Raw genomic sequence first — 24,024 nt, 5'->3', positions numbered from 1 at the left:
GAGTCTATGCCTCTGTTAATGCAGCCCGTCTAGAAGCAGGGAGCTGGGGCGTGTCCGCCACCTTGCCCCGCAGACCTGGAGAAGGCCAGGCTGATAGACAGCAGGGTGCCCGGGGAGCCCAAGAGGCCGTGCCAGGGATCAGGGAAGGCTTCCTGCACGGGGACAGCTGTCAGCCAGCACTGAACCGCAGGCCCTGGAGGGAAGGGATCTCAAATCACCCAGTCCCACCCCCTGTTGGACGGCAGAGCCAATCGGGCGCTTACATCGCGGAGGAAGGATCGCTGATCTGCAGGAAAGTGCTTGGGGAGGCCGACCACCGAGGCCACGCCACGCTGGCCCTCCAGCTTCTGATCTGCCACGATTCAGAAAGACTCCTTGACCCGACACTCCGACCTTGACCTCCTTGACCATCCCTGGAGCCCAAGTGCCTCCCCGAGGTTACACCCAGGAATCCCTTCAGCCCCCTGCACCCTGGGCAGGGAGGTGCTCGTGTTTTGGTGGCCACAGGTGGAGGAATCTGCAGCCGCCGAGCGAGCAGGACCCAGACCCCCCTCTGCTCCGGGAGTGAAGCGTTAGCCGCAGCCTCAAAGAACCTCATTATTAGCAAACGTGCGCTGCGGATCCTTTCTCTGCCCCCTCCTCTCCTGAAGACGGGCTCCCAAATGAAAAGGAAAATACACAATGAAAGGCAATAAGGAAACCTCAGAGGAAAGCTGGGCGCCTGCGGGGTGTGGGCTTCCTTTATTTATTTATTTAGAATTCTCTCTCTGTGTCTCTCTGTCTCTCTCTCTATGTGTGTGTGTGTCTGTCTCTCTGTTTTTCCCTTCCTCCCAATTCAGCTGGTCTCACAGGCTGCACTTTACGTCCTTTTGAGGTGTTACAACCATTTTCTCCTCTTTCAATTAACAACAAGAAAAGGAAGCTAATAGCTTCCTGAGCCATTCGCTGTAAATATTAACCGAGCCTGGCCGCCGAGCCCTAGCGCCCGCGATGCTCCCGGCTGGAGAGTGTGTTTACGGGAAGGAGGGGAGGGGGCGGGAGATTTCCAACACGGAGGCGAAAATCCCTTGGCACCGGCTTCTGCCAGTGCAGGGAACGCAGACAGCTGGGGGGAGCCGGGCGAGGGGGTGCCTGTCCCCGGGGGGTGGGGGTGGGGGAGTGGAGAACCGAGGCTGTCAGCAGACCCTCCAGGAAGAAAAAAGGCAGCTCTTGCCCGGGTAATTTAGATGACGGCAGGATCGTGGCAGGGAATCCCCAGTGTGTGGCTTTGAAAAGCTTGTCTGGTGGAGGAGGTCTGGTGGGGAGAGGGGGGCTGGCTTTCCGGGCCCGCAGCCGCTGGTCTGGGGGGGCAGGGGGGATGGGGGCTGATGGGCCCCAGGGCACAGAGCTCCTGAAGGACTTGGGGACCTCCTGCAGTCTGCTCCAAGTCAGGAGGTGGGGGGCAGGGGCAGCAAGGGAAGAAGGGAGCAGACACCGCTTCTCCTTAGGGACCCTCCAGCTGGGACCCCCAGGGGCCCGTGAACCTGCTTCAAACATCCACCTGAGAGCCACGGTTTGCGGGGGTGGCCAGGGGACCCGTGGGAGAACAGCAGAGGCAGGCAGCAAGGGGGAGACTTGGACTTCTGCCCCCACTTCCCACGGTCCACCTCGCCGAGGGGTGAGCTGGGGGCACCAAGGGATGGGGTGGGGGACAGCAAGATAAGAGGTTCCAGGCTCTTTCCTGGTGGCACCGGACCTGTCCCCCCCCCGAGCTTCCCTTCCCCCTGGGCGGCCCACAGACCCTGGGCATTTGGGGGGGCTGTGTGACAGCAAGGCCTGCTGGGAGCCAGCAGGCAGGGGCGAGAGCGCCAAGCAGGTCCGGACCTGCCACTGGTCCCTTCTCTAGTGCTGCGAGTCTCTGTAGATGGGCAGGCCTGGAGGGGGCTGCCATGCACCCTGCCCTCTGTCCCTCTTAAGTGGACGGCCACCTGGCCACCAAGAGCAGCACTCCGTGAGCCTGACTCACCCCGGCTGAGCAGAGCCGCCCTTGGCTGGCCACCCCCCCTCGCCCACTCCCGCAGGCTCACGGGGGCACGGGGTCTCCTCCTCCCCCCCGCCCTTGCTCTAAGATCTCGAAGGCACAAGAGCTCTCCAGGCAGAGGAGGCCTCTCCAGGCAACTGTCCTCTCCTTCTCGGATTCACCTGCTGCCCTGGACGACCGTGCCCACCTGGCGGCTGTCTGGGTTCCCTGTCACTCAGGGGCATGGCGGGGGAAGCCCTCTCATGCTTAGAAACGCCCCTCTTCTCTAGCACCCCAAACCCGTTAGGGCCAGGCCTCCTGAACCCCCAGACGGTGCAGGCAAAGGACAGCCGGCCAGTAGGAGGTGGGCAGCAGGTGCCCACCATCCAGGCCTGGTTTGGCTGCCGTGCCAGCCCAGCAACGGGGGACGGGCGTGCAGTCCCAGGCCGCTCCTGCCATCGCTGCCTGGGCCCCTCCTGCTTCGGCCCACCCCATGAAGGGAGGGGAGCAGACGGGGAGGGAGACGCTCCTTGGTGGAGGCCGCGGTGTTTCTCCCGAGAAGGTCCGTCCCGGGAGAGCTGCCCTTCGGGGCCCTGGCAGTGGGGTCAGTGGCTTCCCCTGGGTTTCCACTTTCCCCGATGGTCTGTCTCCGAGGGTGGGCAGCTGGCGGTGAGCCAGGCCTGTGGGCCGGGCAGCGTGGGCTCCTGCAGCCGCCCACGAACTGGCTCACACACTCAGGCACAACCGTCCCCGAAAGTCTGGGTGCTGTCAGGAAGCTGTTTAATTAGCAGAGCGGAGGCTGGGAGGGTTCGCACCCCTAAGCAGGGGCTCTCACTTCCGCCCCTTCTCACCCACCCAGCTCCCCCACTGCTCCTCGGGTGCTGCAGAAGCCTGGGGCCCCGGAGTGAGTGTGAAGGGGGCAGAATGGAGGGGCTGGAGCCCCCAGATACCCCCACTCCAGAGAAGACAGTGTTGGGGGTGGGCCTTCTTGCTGCCCCTCCCCGCAGACTAAGGCTGGGCACCTGGAATCCACAGATCCAGGCCCAGGAGCCCCAGACACAGCCGGCTACTCTGTGGTGCTCATCGTAGTGCTTGCAGGAGCACTCACCTGCCCTCTAGGGAGGAGGAGAATGAGAGAAGAGTCCGGGAGGCCTTCCTGCACTGGTCCCTTCCCTTGGACCCCACTGCTCCCCTCCAAGCCGAGGCCCCCACCCCCTGCCCCTGAAGACACTATCCCAGCCTCTCACAAGTCCCCTCCCATGCACAGAGCCCCCTCCGCTTCTCCATGCAGCAACCAGAACGATCTTTCTAAATTGCTGGTCTGGTCATGCTCTCCCTGCCTCGACACCCTCCCTGGCTCTCTATGGCTTCCAGTCTGAAGATCAGGCCCCTCAGCAGAGTGTTTAAAGTCCCCCCAAGGCCAGGCTCCCACCCCCTACTCTAGCTCGGCTCGCTGCCCTTCACCAACTCAGAGCTCTGGGATCACCTGCCTTCTCGCAGCACCAAGCTCTCCTGCCTCTGAGCCATTGCACGTGCTGTTCCCTCGGCCTGAAATGCTCTTCCCACCCCACCCCGTACCACACTGACCCTCTGACAAGCGCAGTCCTTGGCTCCAAATGGAAAAGCTCTCCCTGCACTGCAGCCCCAGCCCCAGCCCTCTGTCCTCATGAGAGATGTCTGGGCTGGCCCAAGAGAGAAGGGACACACACACTGTGAAGTGGAGGAGGGAACAGGCCCCGAGGATGGCCGGCTGGCGTCCTGGGGGGAGAAGCCAGCAGCCACAGAACAAACTCCAGGTTTGAGTCACCAAGCGCCTTTTCATCTATTAAGGTCGGATACGGACGCTGACCCCAGCCTGGAAATCCAGAATGAAAGAAAACCCCGGGTCTCCTAGCGCACACCGGTGGTGACCTGCTTACAATTATCTAAACCCTGTCCTCTTTGCCACAGGCAGCTCTGCCCAGCGAGCGCGATGGGAGTGTTGTTCATTTAAGATGCCACCCGGCTAAGTCACCAGCCATAAAGCCCACCTGGGTTTCCAGCACATACCAGGCGTCTGATTAATGACACACACATAAAACCCATCTCTAAGAGCCACAGGCTGAAAAGAGAGGATGGCTAATTGCTAATATAGGAATTACTACCAGTGAGCCCCGATCTGAAAGGCCACGGTGACCTGTGACGCCGAGGGGGCACTTCCAGTTGAGGTGGAAGCCCTGAAGGCCAGGGGTGGGGCGGCGGTTCTGGAACACAGAGAGCAACGATGAGATGGGGGTCAAGGGGCAAACCTGACCACAGCTGCCCTGCTCACAGTTCACTGTACAGCACAGGAGTCTGGAGGATCTACATAGCGTCACCGCCCCCCAGGAAGCCGCCTGCACCCAGGGTGGGAAGGTGGAGTGCTTGGCTTCCACAGTGCCTTGTGGGTGGCCCACACTGCAGCCCTGTGCAAACCAGTGGCCTCCCCACTGGACTGTGAGCTCCTGGAGGGTGGGGGCTCCTCCATGGTTTTCACTCAGTACATGTTGGAGGGATGGAGGGATGGATGGATGATGAATGAAAAATAGATGCATGGAGGGATGGCCGGGGAGATGGATGGGTGGAGGGGTGGATGGATGGATGGGTGGAGGGGTGGAGGAGTGGATGGATAAAAAGTAGATGGACAGAGGGATAGATGGAGGGATGGATGCATAAATGATGAATAAAGAACAGATGGGGGATGGAGGGGTGGATGGATGGAGGGGTGCGTGGGAGGGGTAGCTGGAGGGCTGCCTGTTAGGGGAGGTACAGGAAGGAGGGGACAACTGCTCTGAGGTTTGAAGCCCCCATTCTCACGTGGGTTGTGCAGCAGCCTTGAGCTGCTCGTGTGCCACCACATCTATACAATGGGAGGTCCTCCCTGCCTGGTCAGTCACAGGCCAGCCATGCTGGGTTGTCCTGGGGCTCAGTGGCAAAGGCAGAGCAGCAGTTACCTGGAGAAAGGATCAGGTGTGTTGCCACTGGGAAATGGACCTGTGTGGGCAGATCCTGCCCAGATGCAAAGGACTCCATACAGATGTGGGACTGTGCACTTGGCTTTCTTTCCCCCTTTCAGATTTCCTTTAATACAGTTATGATGATATCGTTTTTAGAACAAAAAAACTTAAAAAAAAAATGTATCAGCACTTACAAATGGGAACTTTTATTATGTTGACCCAAAAAAATGGTTCTTTGGTCCAGGCACAACCAGACCTGTAGTCTCTGGGAGTAGGGGGAGGAGAGCAAGAGGGGGGTGGGGTGAGCAGGTGCTGCCCTGTGGGGGGAGTACACAGAGCCGGCAACTCACCAATGGCCTGGGGGACTCTGGTTACTGAACCCCTGGGGTCCCACAGATCCGTCTCGTCCTCCGTGACCTTGACCAACCGCACAGAAAGCCCTGCTTGCGGCTACTAAGTGATCCCCCTGTGTGGTCTCGGCTTCCTCGATCCCGGAGCGCGCCCACTGGGTCCCGCGGCTCTGACGGGGGTGTCTGCGAGGAGGCACACGTACACGTTCGTTGCCAGGCCTTGTCTGTTCAGTGGACGCGGGCTGCAAATGGCCATCGTTACACACTCACCCGTGGGAAGAGCCACAGCACGTTGGGGCTCACACTCCAAACACTGATGGCCACCCGCACCTTGGGAAATGCACACACGCCCCACTTACCCAAGGCAGAAACACCCGAGGAGGCCAATACGCGCAGCGGGGTCTAGTGCGTCCAACGTCCTCGAGACCCCAAGCTCCCCCGCGGTTCCAAGAGGCTGTGACAGAGCCCAGAGAGGGTGTGGGGCAGGGGGACGCGAACCCGGGACACGGCCACCGTGAGCCTGACTCACACATGAGGAAGTGCAGAGGGGAGTTCACCGGGCGCAGGTATTAAGCACCTGCTGTGTGCGAGGCCCTGAGCCAGGGCAGAATTCCTTACACGATACCCCGTCATTGCTATTGGGGTGCCGGCGACTGCATACAGCTAGAGGAAGAGGAGGTGCGGGGCTGGGGTGGGAGCCAGCTCCGAGCAGGCGTTCCGGGGGGGCTGGCAGGGCTCAGGGCTTGGGGGGCCTCGTAGGTGTCGCCTTTTATCCCGAGAGCCCCAGGAGGGACCTGATGCAAACATCCCGCTGTGATGAATCCACCTTTCTGGATTCAGAATTTGGGGAGCAGAGCTCAGCAGTTTCTCTCTGCGTGGGGAGGCCTCTGGCCTCCAGGGACACCCATGGCCGTCCTCTCTCACTGCCTCCAGCCCCAAACCCCCGACGTATCAAACAATTTCCCCGTGCAGGCCAGGGAGTCAGGTGACCCCGTTGGACTCTTTCCATCTCTCGCTTTTATAGAGAAATTACAATTTATAATTGGACGAAATCACGTGGGTGGTAATAGCCATAAGAGCTTGCAACAGAGCCCTGCTTTCACCCCCCCAGGCAGGGAAGCTGTCCGCACCTTCTGTCCAGCCCCAGCCCACCCCTCCTTGGGGACTGGGCCCCAGCTGCCTGCCACACCTGGGGTATGTGCCAGGACCTGGTCATTCCCATCGGGGCCAGCTAGCTCTTCCACCTCCTCCCCCTGGGGAATCTCGTCCCAATTCCATCTGCCCCCACCAGCCTCAGACCACCGGGCCAGCACCCTCTCTTCCCACACGCATTCCCTGCCCATCTGGGAGCTCAATGGGGCAGCCTGGGTTCCGGGCTTATTAAAACAGGCACCCTAAATATCCTTGGTTTTATTTGCAAGGGCTCCAGACAACAAGCATTCCTCAAACCAGCCATCTTTACAGCCCTACAAAGCACAGGACCCAGATACAGCTGAGCCCATCTAGATCCAATTTCAAACCAGAGCTGACACCCTCAGATGTGTAATAAAAGCCCTTTTCCAAAGAGGGGCTCCTGCAGGGGGAACGCGGACACCGGGGCACGGCGGGGCCTGCTACGTGCCGAGCGAATGAGAGGCCGCTGGGGAGGGCTCTGGTTTTGTTTGGGATTCCGGGGCCCAGCCGGCCCTGCCCCTCCGGTCTCCGGAGCCCTGGCCCGGCCTAGGAAGTGGGGCGGCTGCAGGAGGGAGGTCGGTGACCCTGAGACCCAGCTTCCCACGGCGGGAACGGCAGCACGTTCTGGAAGCCCCGGCCGCCCAGCTGGAGCCTTTGAATGACATGTAGCAAGAGGAGCAGGTGCTGGGGGATGCGGCGCCGGCTCTGGGCAGGGCAGGCGGCCCCTGCACGGCCACGAGCTCGCAGAACTTCATTTTCCTCTTCCCAGTCCTTCCATCCTCAGGATCAGGGCAACCAGGGAGCTGCAAGGAAGGCCTCTCAGCAAGGCCAACTGTTTGCTATCTGGGAGGGCAAGTCAGCTCGGAGTTTGACAAGACAGGGGAGATGGGGGCGGACAATGCGGCCCCCGCCCAGGCTCATGGGGAAGTGGCGTTTGAGAAAACAGCATCCTGAGGGATCTGCTCTGCACACCCTGCCTTGCCGGAAGCTTGTCCCCACGCGGTTCCTGATTTCCTCCGGCTTAATTACTTGTATTGTCTTTGGCAGGTGAGGAGGCAGGGAGTGGGTGAGAGAAGGCATCCTTTTTGGAGAGACCAGACCAGGGGGTGAAGCAGAAAGAACCCCTCCTCCCACCTCCCCAGCGAGGAGACCTTCACCAACGGGAGCAGCCAAGCAGCACAGAGCAGGGTGTGTGGGGGGGCTGGCGGCTCAGCAGCGCACGCCAGCAGCAGCCCCTGCCCCGTGGTGACCATCGGAGCTCGTCAGCGGGGAAACGCACCCCCGCCTGCCCCCGGAGATGCAGCCTTGAGTGGCAGGAGCACCAATTCTTTGGAAAGTGGCTCCCTCTCAGCATCGTCACGCAAGAACGCTCTCTGCACTGAGCCCATTCTGCAACTGACTTAAAAGGATTAAAAAAAAAAAAAAACTTGGTAAAGAAAAAGGGGGTAAAAGCTGTGCCTTTGGGGGAAGTGGTGACCAGCAGACAAAAGGGGGAGAGTTGAAAGAGACCGTTGGAATTGCAAGCAGCCAGAGGCCACCCTACCCCGGGATGGGCGCCGGGCCCTAGGGTATGCCTGGGGAGCACCAGCCGGGACCCCCTCAGGCTGTGCACAGGAGGCCCTGGGCCGTGGGGGGGTGCCCCTGCCCCTCACTCCAGAGGAAGAGGCCAGCGGTACCCGAGGCCGAGGGTGCGGAGGCTGCTGCTGGGGGCCCTCTGAGTGCCGAGCCCAGGAGAGCCAAGTGAGGACCTCGTCCCTGTGCCCCGGGGGGCCCCCAGCCCACCCTACGGCCCGGGTGGAAGATCTGTGCCCCAGTTGGCGCGTGGCCTGCCGGGACTGTGGGGCCCACCACGTCCCAAGGTGCGGAGTCGGCGCAGGGGTCCGAGGAGCGGAGACCCCAGCCGGACCCAGCGGGCTCCAGGGCTGCAGCAACCAAGCGGGTAAGGCCGAGGATGCGGATGCAGGATGGGTTCTGGGGCAGCCCCACGGGGCGGCTGAGAGCTTCTAATGACCCTGAGAGGGCTGAGCATGCGTGAGGGGACGGGCCCTCCTCTCCCAAGGCCCACCCACCCCCACATAGTCCCACAGTCCAGGCAACTCGTGGCTCCCTTGCAGGAGTGGGGATCGTTTGCTACTTGTCCACCCTCTGGGCCTCTGGGCCCTGCCTCAGTTTGGGTGGACCCGGGGTATAAGGGGGTGGCCACCTCCTGGAGTGACCCCCCCCACACTCTCGGCCACCCCTTGTATTGTCTCCCTATGAGCCCCTGCCCGCCAGGATGACGGGGTTAGGAGTTGAGCCCAAAGGAGGCAGCAGTGAGACCTTGGGGCAGGGGTGGGGGTGGCCATGGCACCTACTGCCCTCCAACTAGGGGAAGCACCATGAGTTCCCCGCCCTGCCCTGGCCTGCCCCTGCCCAAGTGGGAATGATCCAGGGCCACCACCCAAGGCTCTGCTCCTGCTAAACCCTGGACTTCGACGGCTTCCATTGAGGCTCCTTTGTTGATTCGAGGAGTAAACTGAGGCTCAGAGACGGGCATTCATGCCCAAGGTCACACAGCAGCTGTGCATGCACTTAGATGGGAGGGTGCCTGGGCCGGGCCTGACAGGGTCTCCCCAGAGGCAGGAGGGAGGGGCCGCGCCTCTCCAAACACAGATCCCAGGCAACCTCCCGCTGCGGCGCGGTGGGCAGGGCAGGGAAGCCCCAATTCATTACCGAGATGGAAAATGACACTTCCCCATGCTGGTCCCCAGGAGAGGGGCTGATTTATGACTGCGTCAGGGCCCGGGACATTCGTCAGCGTGGCACACGCACACGGTCGGCCGGGGCATTAATAGCCGTGTTATTAGCCAGCGGTGTGAAAGATGCCTTGTGGATCGGCTATTTGCTCTTATTTATTAGAGAGGCGCGCCAGCCGGCAGCCGGGCCGCTGGGAGCGTGCTGGAGGCCCAGAGGCTGGAGCATGGCCCCAGCCCAGTGGCCGCCCTGCCTCGCCTCCCACCCCATCCCTTGACCCTGCCCCAAGGAGTGCTGGGGGTCATTCCTGGACTGAGACCAAGCCCGAGGGAGGGGCTCTGTGCTTCTGTGAGCTGTGCAGAGACCCTGCCCGAGACATGCAAGCAAAGAGGGACAAAGGGGACGAGGGGCCAGGGGGCCTGGGTTTGAGCCCCCCGCCCTCCAGTTGGGAGTGGCGTGACCTGAGGCATGTCCCTTTCCCTTCCCCTCCCGACTGCCTTCCTCTTTCTGCACTGGGGTTGCAGGCCCTGCAGGGCTGTTGCCAGCTAGGAAGGTGAGGATTTTGTGAAGGGCTCGGCACTCAGCGGGGGCAGCTACCGCGACGAGAACGGGCCCAGCCCCACTGGGTAGGACGGTCTGCAGGCACCGTGTGGGGGGAAGCGGCCCCGTTAGACCCTGCTTGGGTTGGGACACTGCGGTCACTGGTCTCTAACCCCCTGGCCAAGGCCCTGGGAAATAGTTTGCGAGTTCAGCACCAAGGCCCGAGGGGGAGGGCAGGGAGCCGGCTGCCTGCTTCCCAGCCCAGTTTTTCCTCATCTGTACAAGGCAACCTCCCAGGTGCTTTATTTCCCCCAATTCCAGGGTCTTGAGGGCTGGGTTCCATTCCTGGGTGTATCCGTGAGGGTGGGAGAGAGGGGGAAAGACTGTCTATAAAATGATCTGCTAGTTAGAGAGTGGGGCCACCCACATCTCTCCCACCTGCCTGGAGGCAGCCACCCCACGTTGGAGGGGACGGGAAGGGACAAGCCGGGGCTCTAGCCGGCGAGTGCTCCCACTGGGCGCCTGGGAAGTCAAGAGCACTGGACTTCGAGTCCCAAGTCTGGGTTGGGGTGAGGGGGGCTCCTCCATCTCCCACTTTGGGCAGCTGTGGAAAACAGCCTGGGAATTTTACCTGCGGGGTAGGTGGGGCTGAAGGAGGTGCCACTCTTCTCTCCCACTGCCCGGGGGACCCCATTCATTCATTCATTCATTCATTAAACAGGTGTTTACCCTGCTGTGCCAGGCCCCCTTGTTGGCAAGTGAGGCAAGCGAACAAGACAGGCCACGTCCTGCCTTGTGGGACTCGACGTCCTAGTGGGAGGAGTCAGACGATCAACAGGCAACCAATAAACTCAAGATAAATAACCAGGGGCCTCCGGGGCCTGCCCCAGCCTCGCGTCCCGGATGCTGCCGAGCTCCGGGCCCAGCTCCAAGCCCTTGATTTATAATCACTAAGCTTCACCCGTGACCACCCTGCCCGGGAACGCTGCTCCTCGCTGGGACCCGGGATCCCGCCGGCCGCCGAGGGGCCTGGCTGCGCAGACCTCTGCTGCCCCGGCCCGTGCACTGCCCTCTCCCCTCCTGCTCCCCGACTCCCCAAAACGGAGGCCCTTAGGCCCCTGCCTACCCTCTGAAACTCCACTGGACATTCTTTTTTCCTTCCCCAAAGGAACGCACTCTCCATTCTAGGCTGTTTTGCTAAAAATGGGCCCAGACGGTCGGAAATATCAGGTGCAGGAACATCTGATTTATTTAATAATGCGGGGGGAGAAAGAAACAACATGACACGTGTCTTCCTTCCTCCCCACCACCCAGCGCTGACCCTGCGTCGTTTAATATCGAACACCATTATCAATATAATTAACCTCCCGAGACACAATTGTGAACTTGTTTTTAAAAGCGATTTGCATTCTCCGAAGTGCAGGACTTCCCTCTGCCTGGACCCGCCCAGGCGGCCCACGCAGCTAGGTGAACCCGCCGCAGGTTTTTAGAGGATTTGCATACCCGTCTGCAGTTGCCGCCAGTGATAACAGCTGATGCATAATGCATGCAGCATGAAATTATAAAAGTAATTAACTTTGGGTTTTAAAAGAATCCCTTTTCCCATCTCCCACCCCACCCCCAAGCATTGCAAGTTCTAAGTGGCACTGCAGACCAGGTTGGGGGCGGGGTGGGGGCGTGGCCGCTGCCTTCCCCTGGGAGTCAGGGACCTGGCACCCAGCGCCCTGCCCTTGGGAGGTGCCCCAGGCAGGCCCAGGCAGGCCCAGAGCAGGGGCAGCCCCTGGAGCGCCCGGCCGAGGGTTTGAAACCCCTCTCAGGTGAAAGTCCCACGTTCCTCTTCCTGATCTCCCCAACCTGCAGGGAATCGCTGCCTTATTTGTAACAGTGATGATTCCCTCCCCGAACCGCCATGTGGCAGAGCCTCTGCTGAGCACTCAGAGTAACCCCCTTTTATCCTTCTGAGAACTCAGGGAAGGAGCTGGTTTACTGCCCCATTTTACAGATGACGGCATGAGGCTGGAAACCGCCAGCAGGAAGTGGGGCAGCTGGAGGGGGCCCGACCAGGCCGTCAGGAGCACACCACCATCCCGGGGCAGAGCAGAGGGGACAGGGAGCTCGCTAGGCCCCTGTGAGCGCCAGGGGTAGTCCTTGCCCCTTCCATGCATCACGTTTGTAGCTGAGCCCCAGAAGGAGCCACCCAGCTGGTGGGGAAGAAAATGTGGGGCCCGGGGCGGGCCTGCATTTCTCCTTCATTAATTTAAACCCTGGTTCACTGCAGGCCCGTCCCGGGTGTGGAGGTGACTGGGGACCTGCCTTTGTGAACTTGGCCATTGGGTGGAGGAGTCACGCCCCCAGCGGTGGCTCCCAATGGGGCCGGGCTCTCCCCTTTCTTCCCCTTCACCGGGACCGAGAAACTGATCCCCCCTCACTCCTGTCTCAGTGTCCTGCTCTGCAGTGAGGAGTGCAGGGCCCAAGGCTCTCGAGCAGGGGACATGTGGCAAGTGGGGGGCCTTCTCGGAGAAAAGGTTCAGGGAAGGTGCAATGGATTCTTGTTGCTGGAAGGAGGGGCCCAGAGTGGGGAAGACACCTGCAAGAGCCCCTACCTGGGGAGGAGGTGCTAGGGAGATGGGGAGAAGCTGGAGGCTCCAGGTGATGCTGGGCCACGTGGGCAGCCAGATTTTCAAGGACTTGCAAAGCTGGGCTGGGACAGAGAAGTTACACCCCAGGCAGAGAAATGAGGTAGCGGTGGGGGAGAAGCAGCCAGGGGCCCCTCTGTACCTTGAAAAAAGTTACCTGTCATCTGAGCACGTGTGTTTGTTTTCCTGCAAACATGTTACAGGTGTGGGACGCTCCCCCTCCCTGACTGGCCCCGAGACACCCCCAGCCCCACCCCAGTGATGGGGCAGGTGGTGGGAAACCCAGCCCAGGACCAGGCAGGGATGGAGGGGGCTGTTATAGGGACCCCTAAGCCACTTACGGGAAAGAGCTCCAGGAAACTGCCGTAAAGTCTCACTGACCTGTAAAGTCAGCGCACACAGGTGTGGAGCACCCCGCCACACACACGCACTCAGCTTGCTGTCCCCCTCCCCACTGTCCCCCGAGACCTGAGACACTGAAGGTTTTGCTGGCCTCTGCTCTGTGCAGGAAGCTGAGCTCCCACTCCGCGGAGAGTGTTTTCAACTGTGAGTGTGGTTTTGGGGGAAAGGAGGACAAGGTGGGCTGGAGAAGGGAGAAGGGAAGGAAGCAGCAGGATTGTGGGGGGTGGGGTCGATGTGTCACAGAGAGTAGAAGTCACTAGCTCTGATCATTTACTTACACAGTGGGGCTGGGGGAGTTCAGACCTCCCAGGGCTAGCAGGGGCCCTAGATGTGAGTTTGGGAGCTGGCTGGACCCTCTGGCCCAGCCACTGTGCTCCAACCCCCTTTCCAGGCCAGGACATGGAGTTTGGGGGTGGGGGAAGCCTCTCCACAGAGAACATTCCAGCTGGCAGCGGGGCTGTGTGGGATTTAGACCCTTGGCCCAGGGCTCTTTCCAGGCTCTGGGCAGCTATGGGGCTACTCTCCTGAGACCCCACCCAGCATCCTCCCCCTGCCTCTGCTATACCCCAGCTGCACCACCGTCAGCCCGCCATGCCCATGCCCACCTCAGGGCCTTTGCACCTGCCCTCCCTGCCCTCCCCATTGCCAGGAGGTATCTGCTGACCAGTGAACAGGTGGAGGAGAAAGTGGAAATGGTGACTCAGGGATGGGGGCGCAGAGAAGGCTGGGACCTGGGTGGGGGGGGTAGGAGGGAGCAGTATCTACTGAGGCCTGGCGGGGGGGTGGAAACCTCGAGGCAGGCTGTTCGTGGGCAGGGCTGCAGAGAGGGGGACTGTGCGCCTGGCACCACATCTGGAAAGGGGAGGCTCAGAAGCCAGGGCCCCCCAGCTGCCCACCACACCCCTGCAGCTCCCAGAGGCCCCCTGGAGGGAAACGCGTGGACACTGGACTTCGGGGCTGGTGGACCCTGGACACCCCCATGGTGGGGATAAGCCACAGTGACTAGTAACAATCTGGGGAGCCTTCCACTGCCTCCTCTGTCCCCACCCCACTCTGAGAGGCACAAGGAAGGGAGGGGGCCTCAGCTCCCACCCCCCTTTGTTTCTGCCCTCCCCTCTCTCCAAAGGCTCAGTCAAGGCGGGTGAGCAGCCACCATAAGTGGGGTTCAAAGGAGGACCCTCGCCCCCCTCCCTTTTCCAGAACCACCTGGGCCTGCACTGGGCACCCTACACGACCCCTCCTTGGCCCTCCTCTCAGGAAAGCAGCTTCTCGGCAGCACCCGGCAGGTGAGGAAACAGGCCCAGAGTGTCAGCGCTCCAGTCACACAGCTGGTGACTCGTGAGGCTGGATCCGAACACAGCCCTGGGGGTCTCCTGCCCTTCCGAGCTCATGTTGCCTCCTCCTGGGGTCAGGGCTGTCTGGAATTCTCTGCTCCCTAAACTTGGGGGGGGGGCTGAGACTGCCTGGCACTTTGGGGGACCCGCCATCGAAAGCCCTCGTTCGGCAGCAGGGAGGCTTGCCCAGCCCTCCCCTCGGCTGCCTGAGACCCCAGCTCCTGCCTGGCCAGGCTCCCTTTAGAAATGCGCCTCCACCCCTGCTGACCCCTGAACCTGCAGCCATGGATGCAGCAGTGAACACCACGGACCCTGCATGCTGCCATCACCCATCCACCCCTCCGAGGACCCGGGGCCTAAAGACGCCAGGGCAGAGGGCCCGGGGGGCAGGGCTCCCAGCAGGGAGGGGCACCACCTGAGTGGCAGGTATTTCCCCACTTCCGGCTGAGGCAAGTAAACAGGAGTCGGAGGGAGAGGGTGTGGGAGGAGCAGGAACGGCACATGCAAAGGCCCGGAGGGAGGCAGGAGGGAGCACGGCTTCCCAGAGCCCAGGGGGCCAAGTGGGGCTGAGTCGCAGCCCCTAACCACTGGCGTCCCTGCCTGGGCCCGGTGCCTCTCCCCGAGGGGCACTGATACCCCCCAGCCCCAGCTCTGCTTGGCCCAGATCCCAGTGCTTCTGCCCCTGCTCTGCTGCCCCCCCACCCCATCCTCCGAGCTTGGGGTTAGGGGTGCCAAGGATGCACAAGGTGAGGCGAGGAGACGAGGAGGCTGGGAGGAACCCAACGTCGAAGTGTATGACATGGCCGCTGCGGGGCCCGGAACCCTCTGTCTTCTGTCTCTCTTTTCCGCCCACCTCTACCTGGTGAGGCAAAAATGGCTGATGCTCCAGATGAGGAGGCAGAGGTGGGGAAGGGAGCCAGTCTGGGTGCGAGGTAGGGGCTGGGGGATAAAGCAGGGGCCACTGGAGATCCAGGGGAAGAAACGAGTCAGCACAGAGGCCACAGGCCTGGGGCAGTCGGAGAGGCAGAGCGGCTCTCTAAACCTTACGCATTGAGTGCATGCAGGCAGTGCACAAGCAGGGGTACTTTGCACCTATTATCACACTGTATCCCCAGAACAACCCTGGAAGGGGAACTATTATTACCACATTTATAGATGAGGAAGCTGAAGCTCAGAGAGGGCAAGCAACTTGCTCAAGATCACACAGCCTGGAAGTGGCAGAGTTAAGAATCGAACTGGGGTTTCTCTGTCCTGGAAGCTGGCAGGAGCTAGAATAATGGATAAGGCCGGGAATGATGCCTCGGGCGCCCCCCGCCCCAGCTCCTGGGGGTCCCGGATCCCTCTAGCCAGAGCCCCTGTGGCTCCAGACCCCCACCACTCCCCTCCCCCACGCCAAGGATCCTGCTGTCAGTCATGGAACTGGCGGGTCATATCTCGCACCAAGCCGCGGGATCCGCGCAACGATCACAATGATCCCATAAAAGACGGGCGATTTACTAGGTTTAATTTGATGGCTACATAAACCACCCAACACACAACAAGGGAATAGAAAGGCCGCCAGACTCGGGGCAATTAAAGGGCTCCTCCAGCGAGGCGAGCTCCCCTCACCCTCCGCCCTGGTCCACGTCCCGTGCTGCGCTCGTGGAGCCGGCGGGCTCAGCCTTGGGGTGGCCTTGGGGAAGGGGCTGCAGGGGAGACTCAGCCCAAGATGGATGAGGCATCCACACAGGGAGAGGAGAGGCCTTGGGTCTGCCTCCCCAGGGCTTCTTGGTTATCCATCAAGCATCTCTGAAAGGTGCAATTTAGACTCTATTATGATGCCGAGGCCTCTGGAGGCTGAGGACGGTGGCCGTGGGTTGAGTGGGTGCTGGGAACAGATGTCCATGCCAGAGAAGGCATGCCCGGTCTCAGCTTTGGCCTTAACAAGCCTGCCCCCTGCTCAGGGCACTGCCCCAGAACAACACACCCAGAGGCCACCCACATGGCTGTGGTCAGATTCAGCAGCTGAAAGCCCGGGGAGGATGCATGTCCTCCGGCCAGATGTTGGGGTCCCCAGCAGAGGTGCCCTGGGGCTTGGGCTTGGCCCCAGGGAGTGCAGGAAGGTGGGCTTGGAGCAGGCCCGAGCCTCCCTGTCTCCAGCACCTCCTGCTCTGCCCCTGCCTCTTTGCTCGTAAGCACCATAATGTTCGTGGCTCTGGCTTGGTGCAGAGAAAGGGACAGATGTGCAGCTGGCCCCTCCCCTGTCCCTCAGCTGTGCAGTGGGGACAAGGAGCTGTATGGCCTGTGTGTGTGTGACAGCCAAGCACAGGTCACAGCAGCTGGAGGCAGATCCAGAGGGACATTTATTCCTGCTGTCACTGGGTGGCCCCTGGTGCCAAGCTGCTCCGGGCCTCACACAGGCTGCAGTCCCCACCCTGGAGCCCCCACAATTTAGTTAGGGACGTTTAGACCCTAGTCAGCAGTGCGACCTGCAGCCCACGGAGATGCAGCGCCATGAGCCTAGCGGTCAAGATTCTGGCCTTGACACTCACTGCCTGGGTTCCAGCCCCTCCTCAGAGCTGCTCACATGGCCTTGAGCAAGTTAATGCACCATCCCCAAGCTTCAGTTTCCCCATCTGCAAAATGGAAATAAGAAGGGCACTGACCTCCTGCTTGCTGGGAAGATCAAATGACTTAAATAGTCATAAAGCTCCAGGAAAGGTCTTTATTATAGTGAGAGCTACTGTCCCACCAGAGTGTGATCCCAGGCAGTGAGAACAGGGACTGCACATGGTAGACACTCAGTGATGATTTGTTGAAGGGTTGGATGAATGGATGGAGATGGATCGATGGGTGGATGGATGGAAGGATGGATGGATGGGTGGATAGAGAATGGGTGGATGGGTAGATGGGTGGATGGATGGAAATGGACAGATGGATGATGGATGGTGTTCTGGTTTGCTAATGCTGCCAGAATGCAAAACACCAAAGATGGATTGGCTTTTATAAAAAGGGGGTTTATTTGGTTATACAGTTACAGTCTTAAGGCCATAAAGTGTCCAAGGTAACACATCAGCAATCGGGTACCTTCCTGGAGGATAGCCAATGGTGTCTGGAAAACCTGTGTTAGCTGGGAAGGCACGTGGCTGGTGTCTGCTCCAAAGTTCTGGTTTCAAAATGGATTTCTCCCAGGACGTTCCTCTCTAGGCTGCAGTTCCTCAAAAATGTCACTCTTAGTTGCACTTGGGATATTTGTCCTCTCTCAGCTTCTCTGGAGCAAGAGTCTGCTTTCAACGCCTGTTTTCAAACTGTCTCTCATCTGCAGCTCCTGTGCTTTCTTCAAAGTGTCCCTCTTGGCTGTAGCAAGCTCGCTCCTTCTGTCTGATCTTATATAGTGTGCCACTAATTGAATTCAGACCCACCCAATGGGCAGGCCAACACCTCCATGGAAATTATCCAATCAGAGTCATCACCCACAGTTGGGTGGGGTGCATCTCCATGGAAACAGTCAAAGAATTTCAATCTAATTAACACTGATAGTTCTGCCCACACAAGATTACATCAAAGATAATGGCATTTGGGGGACATAATACATTCAAACTGGCACAGATGGGTAGAGCTAAAGGAAGTTCTATTTGGGGCATCAGGAAGATCTAGTAGAAGAAGGGACACGTGAGTTGGTCCCAAGGGGTAAAGAGTAGTTTGCCAGATGGACAGGAGCCGTTCAGGATAGAGGGATACAGAAGGGAGGAGAATTTGACATGGTTGAGAGATGCTTGGTCCCTGAGGCTGGGTCCTGGGCATGGGATCCCCGCTGCCTCGTTCATGGGCCGCGACCCTACATGGCACCCCAGGTCTGGCCTCTACGGCCGGGGTCTCAGGTCAGTGTCCCAGAGGCCAGCGTGTCCTGCCATGAAAAGCCTTTATGAAGTCAGAGTTTGGTGGCAGACCCTTTGCCAGCTGCATGAAGACACCTTCCCACACTAGGTTGAAAGATAATTTACCTGTAATTGCTTTTTTTACCACTATGAACAGTAAAATAATACAAGAGAAACCTCATTTGCAGTTTCTTCATTTGTGAGAAATGGAATTATACCTCGCAGACAATTCCCTCAAAGCATGGACCCCCTCCCTCCTTTTATTTATTTCATTTTTTGTAAGTGCAAGAAACAGATATATATATTTCAAGAGAGCTGAAGGTTTCATGTTTGGGAAGGGAGTGAGGTGTGGAATCATTTCCCACCAAGCACAGAACACAGAGCTAGGGAAAGCACCTCTGATGAAAAGAGGTTTCTGTAAATACACAAGAAAACGCTTCTGCTGCCACCTTATTCCTCCATCTAGAAAACGTACGTGTAACAAACGGGACACGTTGTTCTAACATCAAACAGCGAAGCACCGTGCCTTCCGCTGCTCGCCGCTGATGACGCTGGCAGGTCCTTTTTCTGGACTCTTGAGAGTGATTCACCCCTTTTCGGGCTTCCAGGCCTGGCAGCAACAAGCTCTCGCTTCCAGCCCTGCGTCCGAGCCAGGTAGAGCTGCACGCTCCCTGGCCTGGTGAGAGCCTGTGGCTCGGAATCCATAAAACTCTCCTGAAATCCATTCCATCAGCCTCGACTGGTGCCTCTAGACTTAGCTTCGTGTGAAATCTTGAAAGCAGAAACCCAAACTTCAGTGTCTCGCTCACTAAATTAACCTCACCGAGGCCCCCAGTTACACTCCGGAGTGTACCACGTATGTCTAATTAACGAGCAACTTCCTTGCTCTAGATGAGATTTAACATTAGCCAGACGTCATTAGAGCCCGACCTTAGCCGGAGCAATTAATTACCTGGGATGTAAACTTGGCACGTAAATGGCCGGGTGCCTCACGGTGTGACCCCTGCCCCGTGGGAACTGGCCGCCAGTGACCTCTTGGCACCGGGCAGGTGGGCACCGTGCCTGGCTTCCCCGGGCCGTGGCCGTGGCCTCGCTCTCACTGAGCGTGTCTTGTGCCCCATGCAGGTGTCGAGGATCCGGGCCAGGTGGGCCGGGCTCCCCCCCGCCTTTCCACCATGGTGGCGACACACCCCGCCGCCGGCGCCCCCACCTCGCCCGCTGCCACCGTCACGGCCACTGTCATGATGACCACGGCCACCATGGACCTGCGGGACTTGCTGTTCCTGTGCTACGGGCTCATCGCCTTCCTGACGGAGGTCATTGACAGCACCACCTGCCCCTCCGTGTGCCGCTGTGACAATGGCTTCATCTACTGCAACGACCGGGGGCTGACGTCCATCCCAGCGGACATCCCCGACGACGCCACGACCCTCTACCTGCAGAACAACCAGATCAACAACGCCGGCATCCCCCAGGACCTCAAGGCCAAGGTCCACGTGGAGGTCATCTACCTGTACGAGAACGACCTGGACGAGTTCCCCGTCAACCTGCCCCGGTCGCTGCGGGAGCTGCACCTGCAGGACAACAACGTGCGCACCATCGCCCGGGACTCGCTGGCCCGCCTCCCGCTGCTGGAGAAGCTGCACCTGGACGACAACTCCGTGTCCACCGTCAGCATCGAGGAGGACGCCTTCGCCGACAGCACCCGGCTCAAGCTGCTCTTCCTGAGCCGGAACCACCTGAGCAGCATCCCCTCGGGGCTGCCGCACACGCTGGAGGAGCTGCGGCTGGACGACAACCGCATCTCCACCATCCCGCTGCATGCCTTCAAGGGCCTCAGCAGCCTGCGGCGCCTGGTGCTGGACGGGAACCTGCTGGCCAACCAGCGCATCGCCGATGACACCTTCAGCCGCCTGCAGAACCTCACCGAGCTCTCCCTGGTGCGCAATTCGCTGGCCGCGCCGCCCCTCAACCTGCCCAGCGCCCACCTGCAGAAGCTCTACCTGCAGGACAATGCCATCAGCCACGTGCCCTACAACACACTGGCCAGGATGCGGGAGCTGGAGCGTCTGGACCTGTCCAACAACAACCTCACAACGCTGCCCCGCGGCCTCTTCGACGACCTCGAGAGCCTGGCCCAGCTGCTGCTCAGGAACAACCCTTGGTTCTGCGGCTGCAACCTCATGTGGCTGCGGGACTGGGTGAAGGCGCGGGCGGCCGTGGTCAACGTGCGGGGCCTCATGTGCCAGGGCCCCGAGAAGGTCCGCGGCATGGCCATCAAGGACATCACCAGCGAGATGGACGAGTGCTTCGAGACGGGGCCGCCGGGCGGCGCGGCCAGCGCCAAGACCACAGCCAGCGGCCACGCCCCGGCCACCACGCCCCAGGGCTCGCTCTTCACCCTCAAGGCCAAGAGGCCGGGGCTGCGCCTGCCCGACTCCAACCTCGACTACCCCATGGCCACGGGTGTCGGTGCCAAGGCCCTGGTCATCCAAGTGAAGCCCCTGACAGCGGACTCCATCCGCATCACGTGGAAGGCCATGCTGCCCGCCTCCTCCTTCCGGCTCAGCTGGCTGCGCCTGGGCCACAGCCCAGCCGTGGGCTCCATCACCGAGACCCTGGTGCAGGGGGACAAGACGGAGTACCTGCTGACCTCCCTGGAGCCCAGGTCCACCTACATCATCTGCATGGTCACCTTGGAGACTGGCAACGCCTACGTGGCCGACGAGACGCCCGTGTGTGCCAAGGCGGAGACAGCTGACAGCTACAGCCCCACCACCACACTCAACCAGGAACAGAACGCCGACCCCATGGCGGGCCTGCCCTTGGCGGGCATCGTCGGCGGTGCCGTGGCCCTTGTCTTCCTCTTCCTCGTCCTGGGAGCCATCTGCTGGTACGTGCACCGGGCCGGTGAGCTGCTGACCCGGGACAGGGCCTACAACCGGGGCAGCCGGAAAAAGGATGATTATATGGAGTCGGGGACCAAGAAGGACAACTCCATCCTGGAAATCCGCGGGCCCGGGCTGCAGATGCTGCCCATCAACCCGTACCATGCCAAGGAGGAGTACGTGGTCCACACCATCTTCCCCTCCAACGGCAGCAGTCTGTGCAAGGGCGTGCACACCATCGGCTACGGCACCACACGGGGCTACCGGGACGGTGGCATCCCCGATGTCGACTACTACACATGACGCCGGCCCTGCCCCACCCACCCCCGCCCCAGCTCCTGGCCGCCACCCTCCCGGGGTGGCACTGTGGCTTTGCCCGGCCGGCTGCCGTCCGAGAGAGAAATGAGAAAAGAATCCCACGGATGACTTTCCCAGCAGAAAGCAAAGTTTGGGGAGGGCTTGACCGTTTTGTAGAAAGCAATGGTGAAAGAAAAAAAAAATTTTTTTTTAAAGAATAGAAGGAAGGATGGGGAGGATTCCACGTTGTCGAAGATGTCCTTTATACCAAGTTACGCCAGTTGGAGAGGGAAAGACTAAGCATAAAATTGCAGGAAGGGTTGGGTTGGGGTATTTTTTTTCCCCTGAACTGGGAAGACACTACTACCTGTACCACTCTGTGTACACCTTATCTTCGCAAAATTGCAAAAGAACCAGCTGCCACATGGGGCACCCCCCAGAGACCCCTCGCTGGCGGCTGCTCACCGGCGACACGATGGAAGGTTTCAAGGCTCTTCCCAAAGGAGAATGGGAAGAAAAAGTCTTTTTGCTATGGAGGTGTTGTCCTGAAATCTCTCTCCTGGTTCTTTCCATGCCATTCCCCTTATGGATTTGCAGAAATAGCGCTTCTTTCACTACATTCTTCGAATACTTATGTAGCCACTTAAAAAGAAGACTTTCTTTTTCTATACCAAAACCCTCTGGTTCCACGTACCATCCTCCGTAGAAGCCCCGAGGGAAGCTGTAGCTTCTCCCGTCACCTGGAGGTGCATCTGTCCACCTGTCTCTCTGTGTGTCCTGTAGCTAAATGCAGAAGGGTAGGTAGAGTCACGGAAACTGTCCTCAGAGTTCTCCCTGGGTCGGTTCTTACCATTTCCTGAGACGATAGAATCACGAAAAAGTTGCTTTCTCCTAGAAATAGTTGAGTAAGTAGACTAAGTGTGTTGGGTGGGAGTGGGGCAGAGGGGGGATCTGCAGTTATGGTGGGGGGTGGGGGGGTGGCTACTGCTGTTCCCACAGGTGGAGGCGTGTCTGTCCGGGTGGGTGGCTTAAGGAAGGGCCGGGCGAGGGCTGCTTTCGGTTTGAGCCTATCTCAGGTTGGCCAGAGCTGGCCACTCTCCTTTTTTGATACAGAAAAAAAAGCTTTCTTTGACTGCCAGTGTCCTTTCTCTCCCTCCCATAGATACAACCCCCTCAACAGCTACTTTCTGATAACTTACTATGTGTGGTCTGCTTGTTCCCGGGATAGGTAATGGGAGCAGGGATGGGTTGTTGTTTTTTTATATATATACGTATATATATATACACGTGTCAGCTGATTTGACCTAATGGTTTCCATGGCTGCTCAGACAAAGCCCAGAAAAAGACACGAAAATTTGCAGAAAAACCCTGGGAGGCAGCAACCTCCACACACGCCACCCCCGAATGCAGAAAACTCAGCCGTGCTCACCCCTGGGGCTGTGGTCTCGGAGAGGGGAGACACCGGGTCTCTTTCTAAAAATGCCAGCCTCAAACTAGGGTCCTGACCCAGATCTTCAGCAGAGCTGAGGTTTTATTTCCTCCCGCTGGAATAAATGTTGCCATCATTTGTCAACTGACAGTACAGTTTGGCGAGCCGCAAGATTGAAAGGATGATGAAATAATGACAGCAAATCTGGAAAGAAGTGAGGAGCGGGGCCTGGGGTTCTGACAGGTCCTGCACCCCTGCGCTCCGGGGACCCGGGTCACCATCCATCCACATGCCACCCGTCGTGCACCGGGAAAAGTCACGTCAGAGCTGAGACGCTGGTCTGAGGGCAGGGAGGATGAGAAGGGGGCTGGCTTCTGGTGTGGCATGTTGAAAAGGCTTCTGCTGCTTTGATGAAAACCAAAGGCAGGAAGAGGTGGCCGGGCGGTGGTTGCAGGGCTGCCCGCAATGTGTCCCGCTTCCCAGACATCAGAAGATCCAACTGGCCCCTTCAGTGAAGAGGTCGGGGCTTAAAGAGATGTACGCAGCGGCTGTGTGAGAGGAGAAGAGGACAGGCTCCGGTGCTCTGTGGCCTGGTTGAAGAGATCCACTCACAAACGGGGAACCCCAGCTCCCCGACCCAGGGAAAGGCCACGGGGCGTGGACACGTTTTGTTCCAAAAGAGACCTTTTGTTTTTCCTCTCCTTTTCCCATATGAATCATTTCCCCATACAATGTGGTCAGGAGAGAAATTTTTCCAAGCCTTAGTTTCAGGTCAGCTCAAAAGCCAGCCCTCCCTTTGGATGGGAGCACCCCTAGATGCTCCTGGAAGCTCAGGGAGGTGCCGAGGGCCCCTCTGGGTTTCTAGGAGGACAGAGGGTCCCGGGGTTGTAGTGTCGGCCAGGGTGGCAGAAGTCCAAGGTCTTGGCTGGTTCCAAAATGAGGTCCCTTCCCTTGGGAGCAACTCTACTGCCTTCTGCCAGGGTTCCAGAAAGATCCGTCCCCAGCCTCCTCACGGCCAGCCCGGGTTCCCAGCATTTGCCAGCATGCTCAGACCCCTGATCTCACCCTGGGACTCCCCTTTCCCCACCCCAGGCATAGAGTCAGATCATCCCCTAGTAGGTCAGGAAGGAATTCAGAAAACAGCAGGCAGCCCCAGACCTGGCGCTGGACAGCGGGACAGGGCCAAGGGCCAGCTGTGGCCCAGCAGCCTTCTCCAAGACCAGGCCTGGGCCCTGAACTTTCCCTCCCCATCCCACAAGGCAGCCCCGCACCCATGAGCGCCCTGCCAGCCTCCCAAGAGGGGAGCACCCAGCACACATCAGTCTCCTACCTCCCAGCTCTTGCACTGAGGAGGGCTCAGGCAGGGGCTCAGCCCCCATCTTACAACCGGCTGGAGCACCCAGGGCCTGCC

The 24,024-nt window shown here is 59.6% G+C and overlaps 2 protein-coding genes across 5 annotated transcripts in view; one reads left to right on the top strand and one right to left on the bottom strand.

Annotated features, from left to right (window-relative positions):
* MACROD1 (mono-ADP ribosylhydrolase 1) overlaps window positions 1-24,024 on the bottom strand; it is a 147,550-nt gene that overhangs the window by 84,477 nt on the left and 39,049 nt on the right. The window lies entirely within an intron of this gene.
* Window positions 1-24,024, top strand: part of FLRT1 (fibronectin leucine rich transmembrane protein 1) — an 82,479-nt gene that overhangs the window by 52,692 nt on the left and 5,763 nt on the right. Inside the window, exons 2-3 of one of the 2 annotated variants that reach the window (XR_005217293.1) lie at window positions 7,545-8,436; window positions 19,125-21,981. Coding sequence is in view for 1 of the 2 variants with exons in the window: in XM_037838174.1 (XP_037694102.1) it covers window positions 19,175-21,190 (2,016 nt within the window). In the remaining variant the exon portion in view is untranslated. Of the gene's footprint in view, window positions 1-7,544; window positions 8,437-19,124; window positions 22,119-24,024 lie in introns of those variants that run through there. The other variant, XM_037838174.1, reaches the window with a different exon arrangement.

This window comes from Choloepus didactylus, chromosome 6 (assembly GCF_015220235.1).
Source record: "Choloepus didactylus isolate mChoDid1 chromosome 6, mChoDid1.pri, whole genome shotgun sequence".
In the NCBI taxonomy this organism is placed as follows: Eukaryota; Metazoa; Chordata; class Mammalia; order Pilosa; family Megalonychidae; genus Choloepus; species Choloepus didactylus.
Note: the sequence above shows the minus strand (reverse complement) of the source record. Positions and strands in the feature narration are given on the sequence as shown.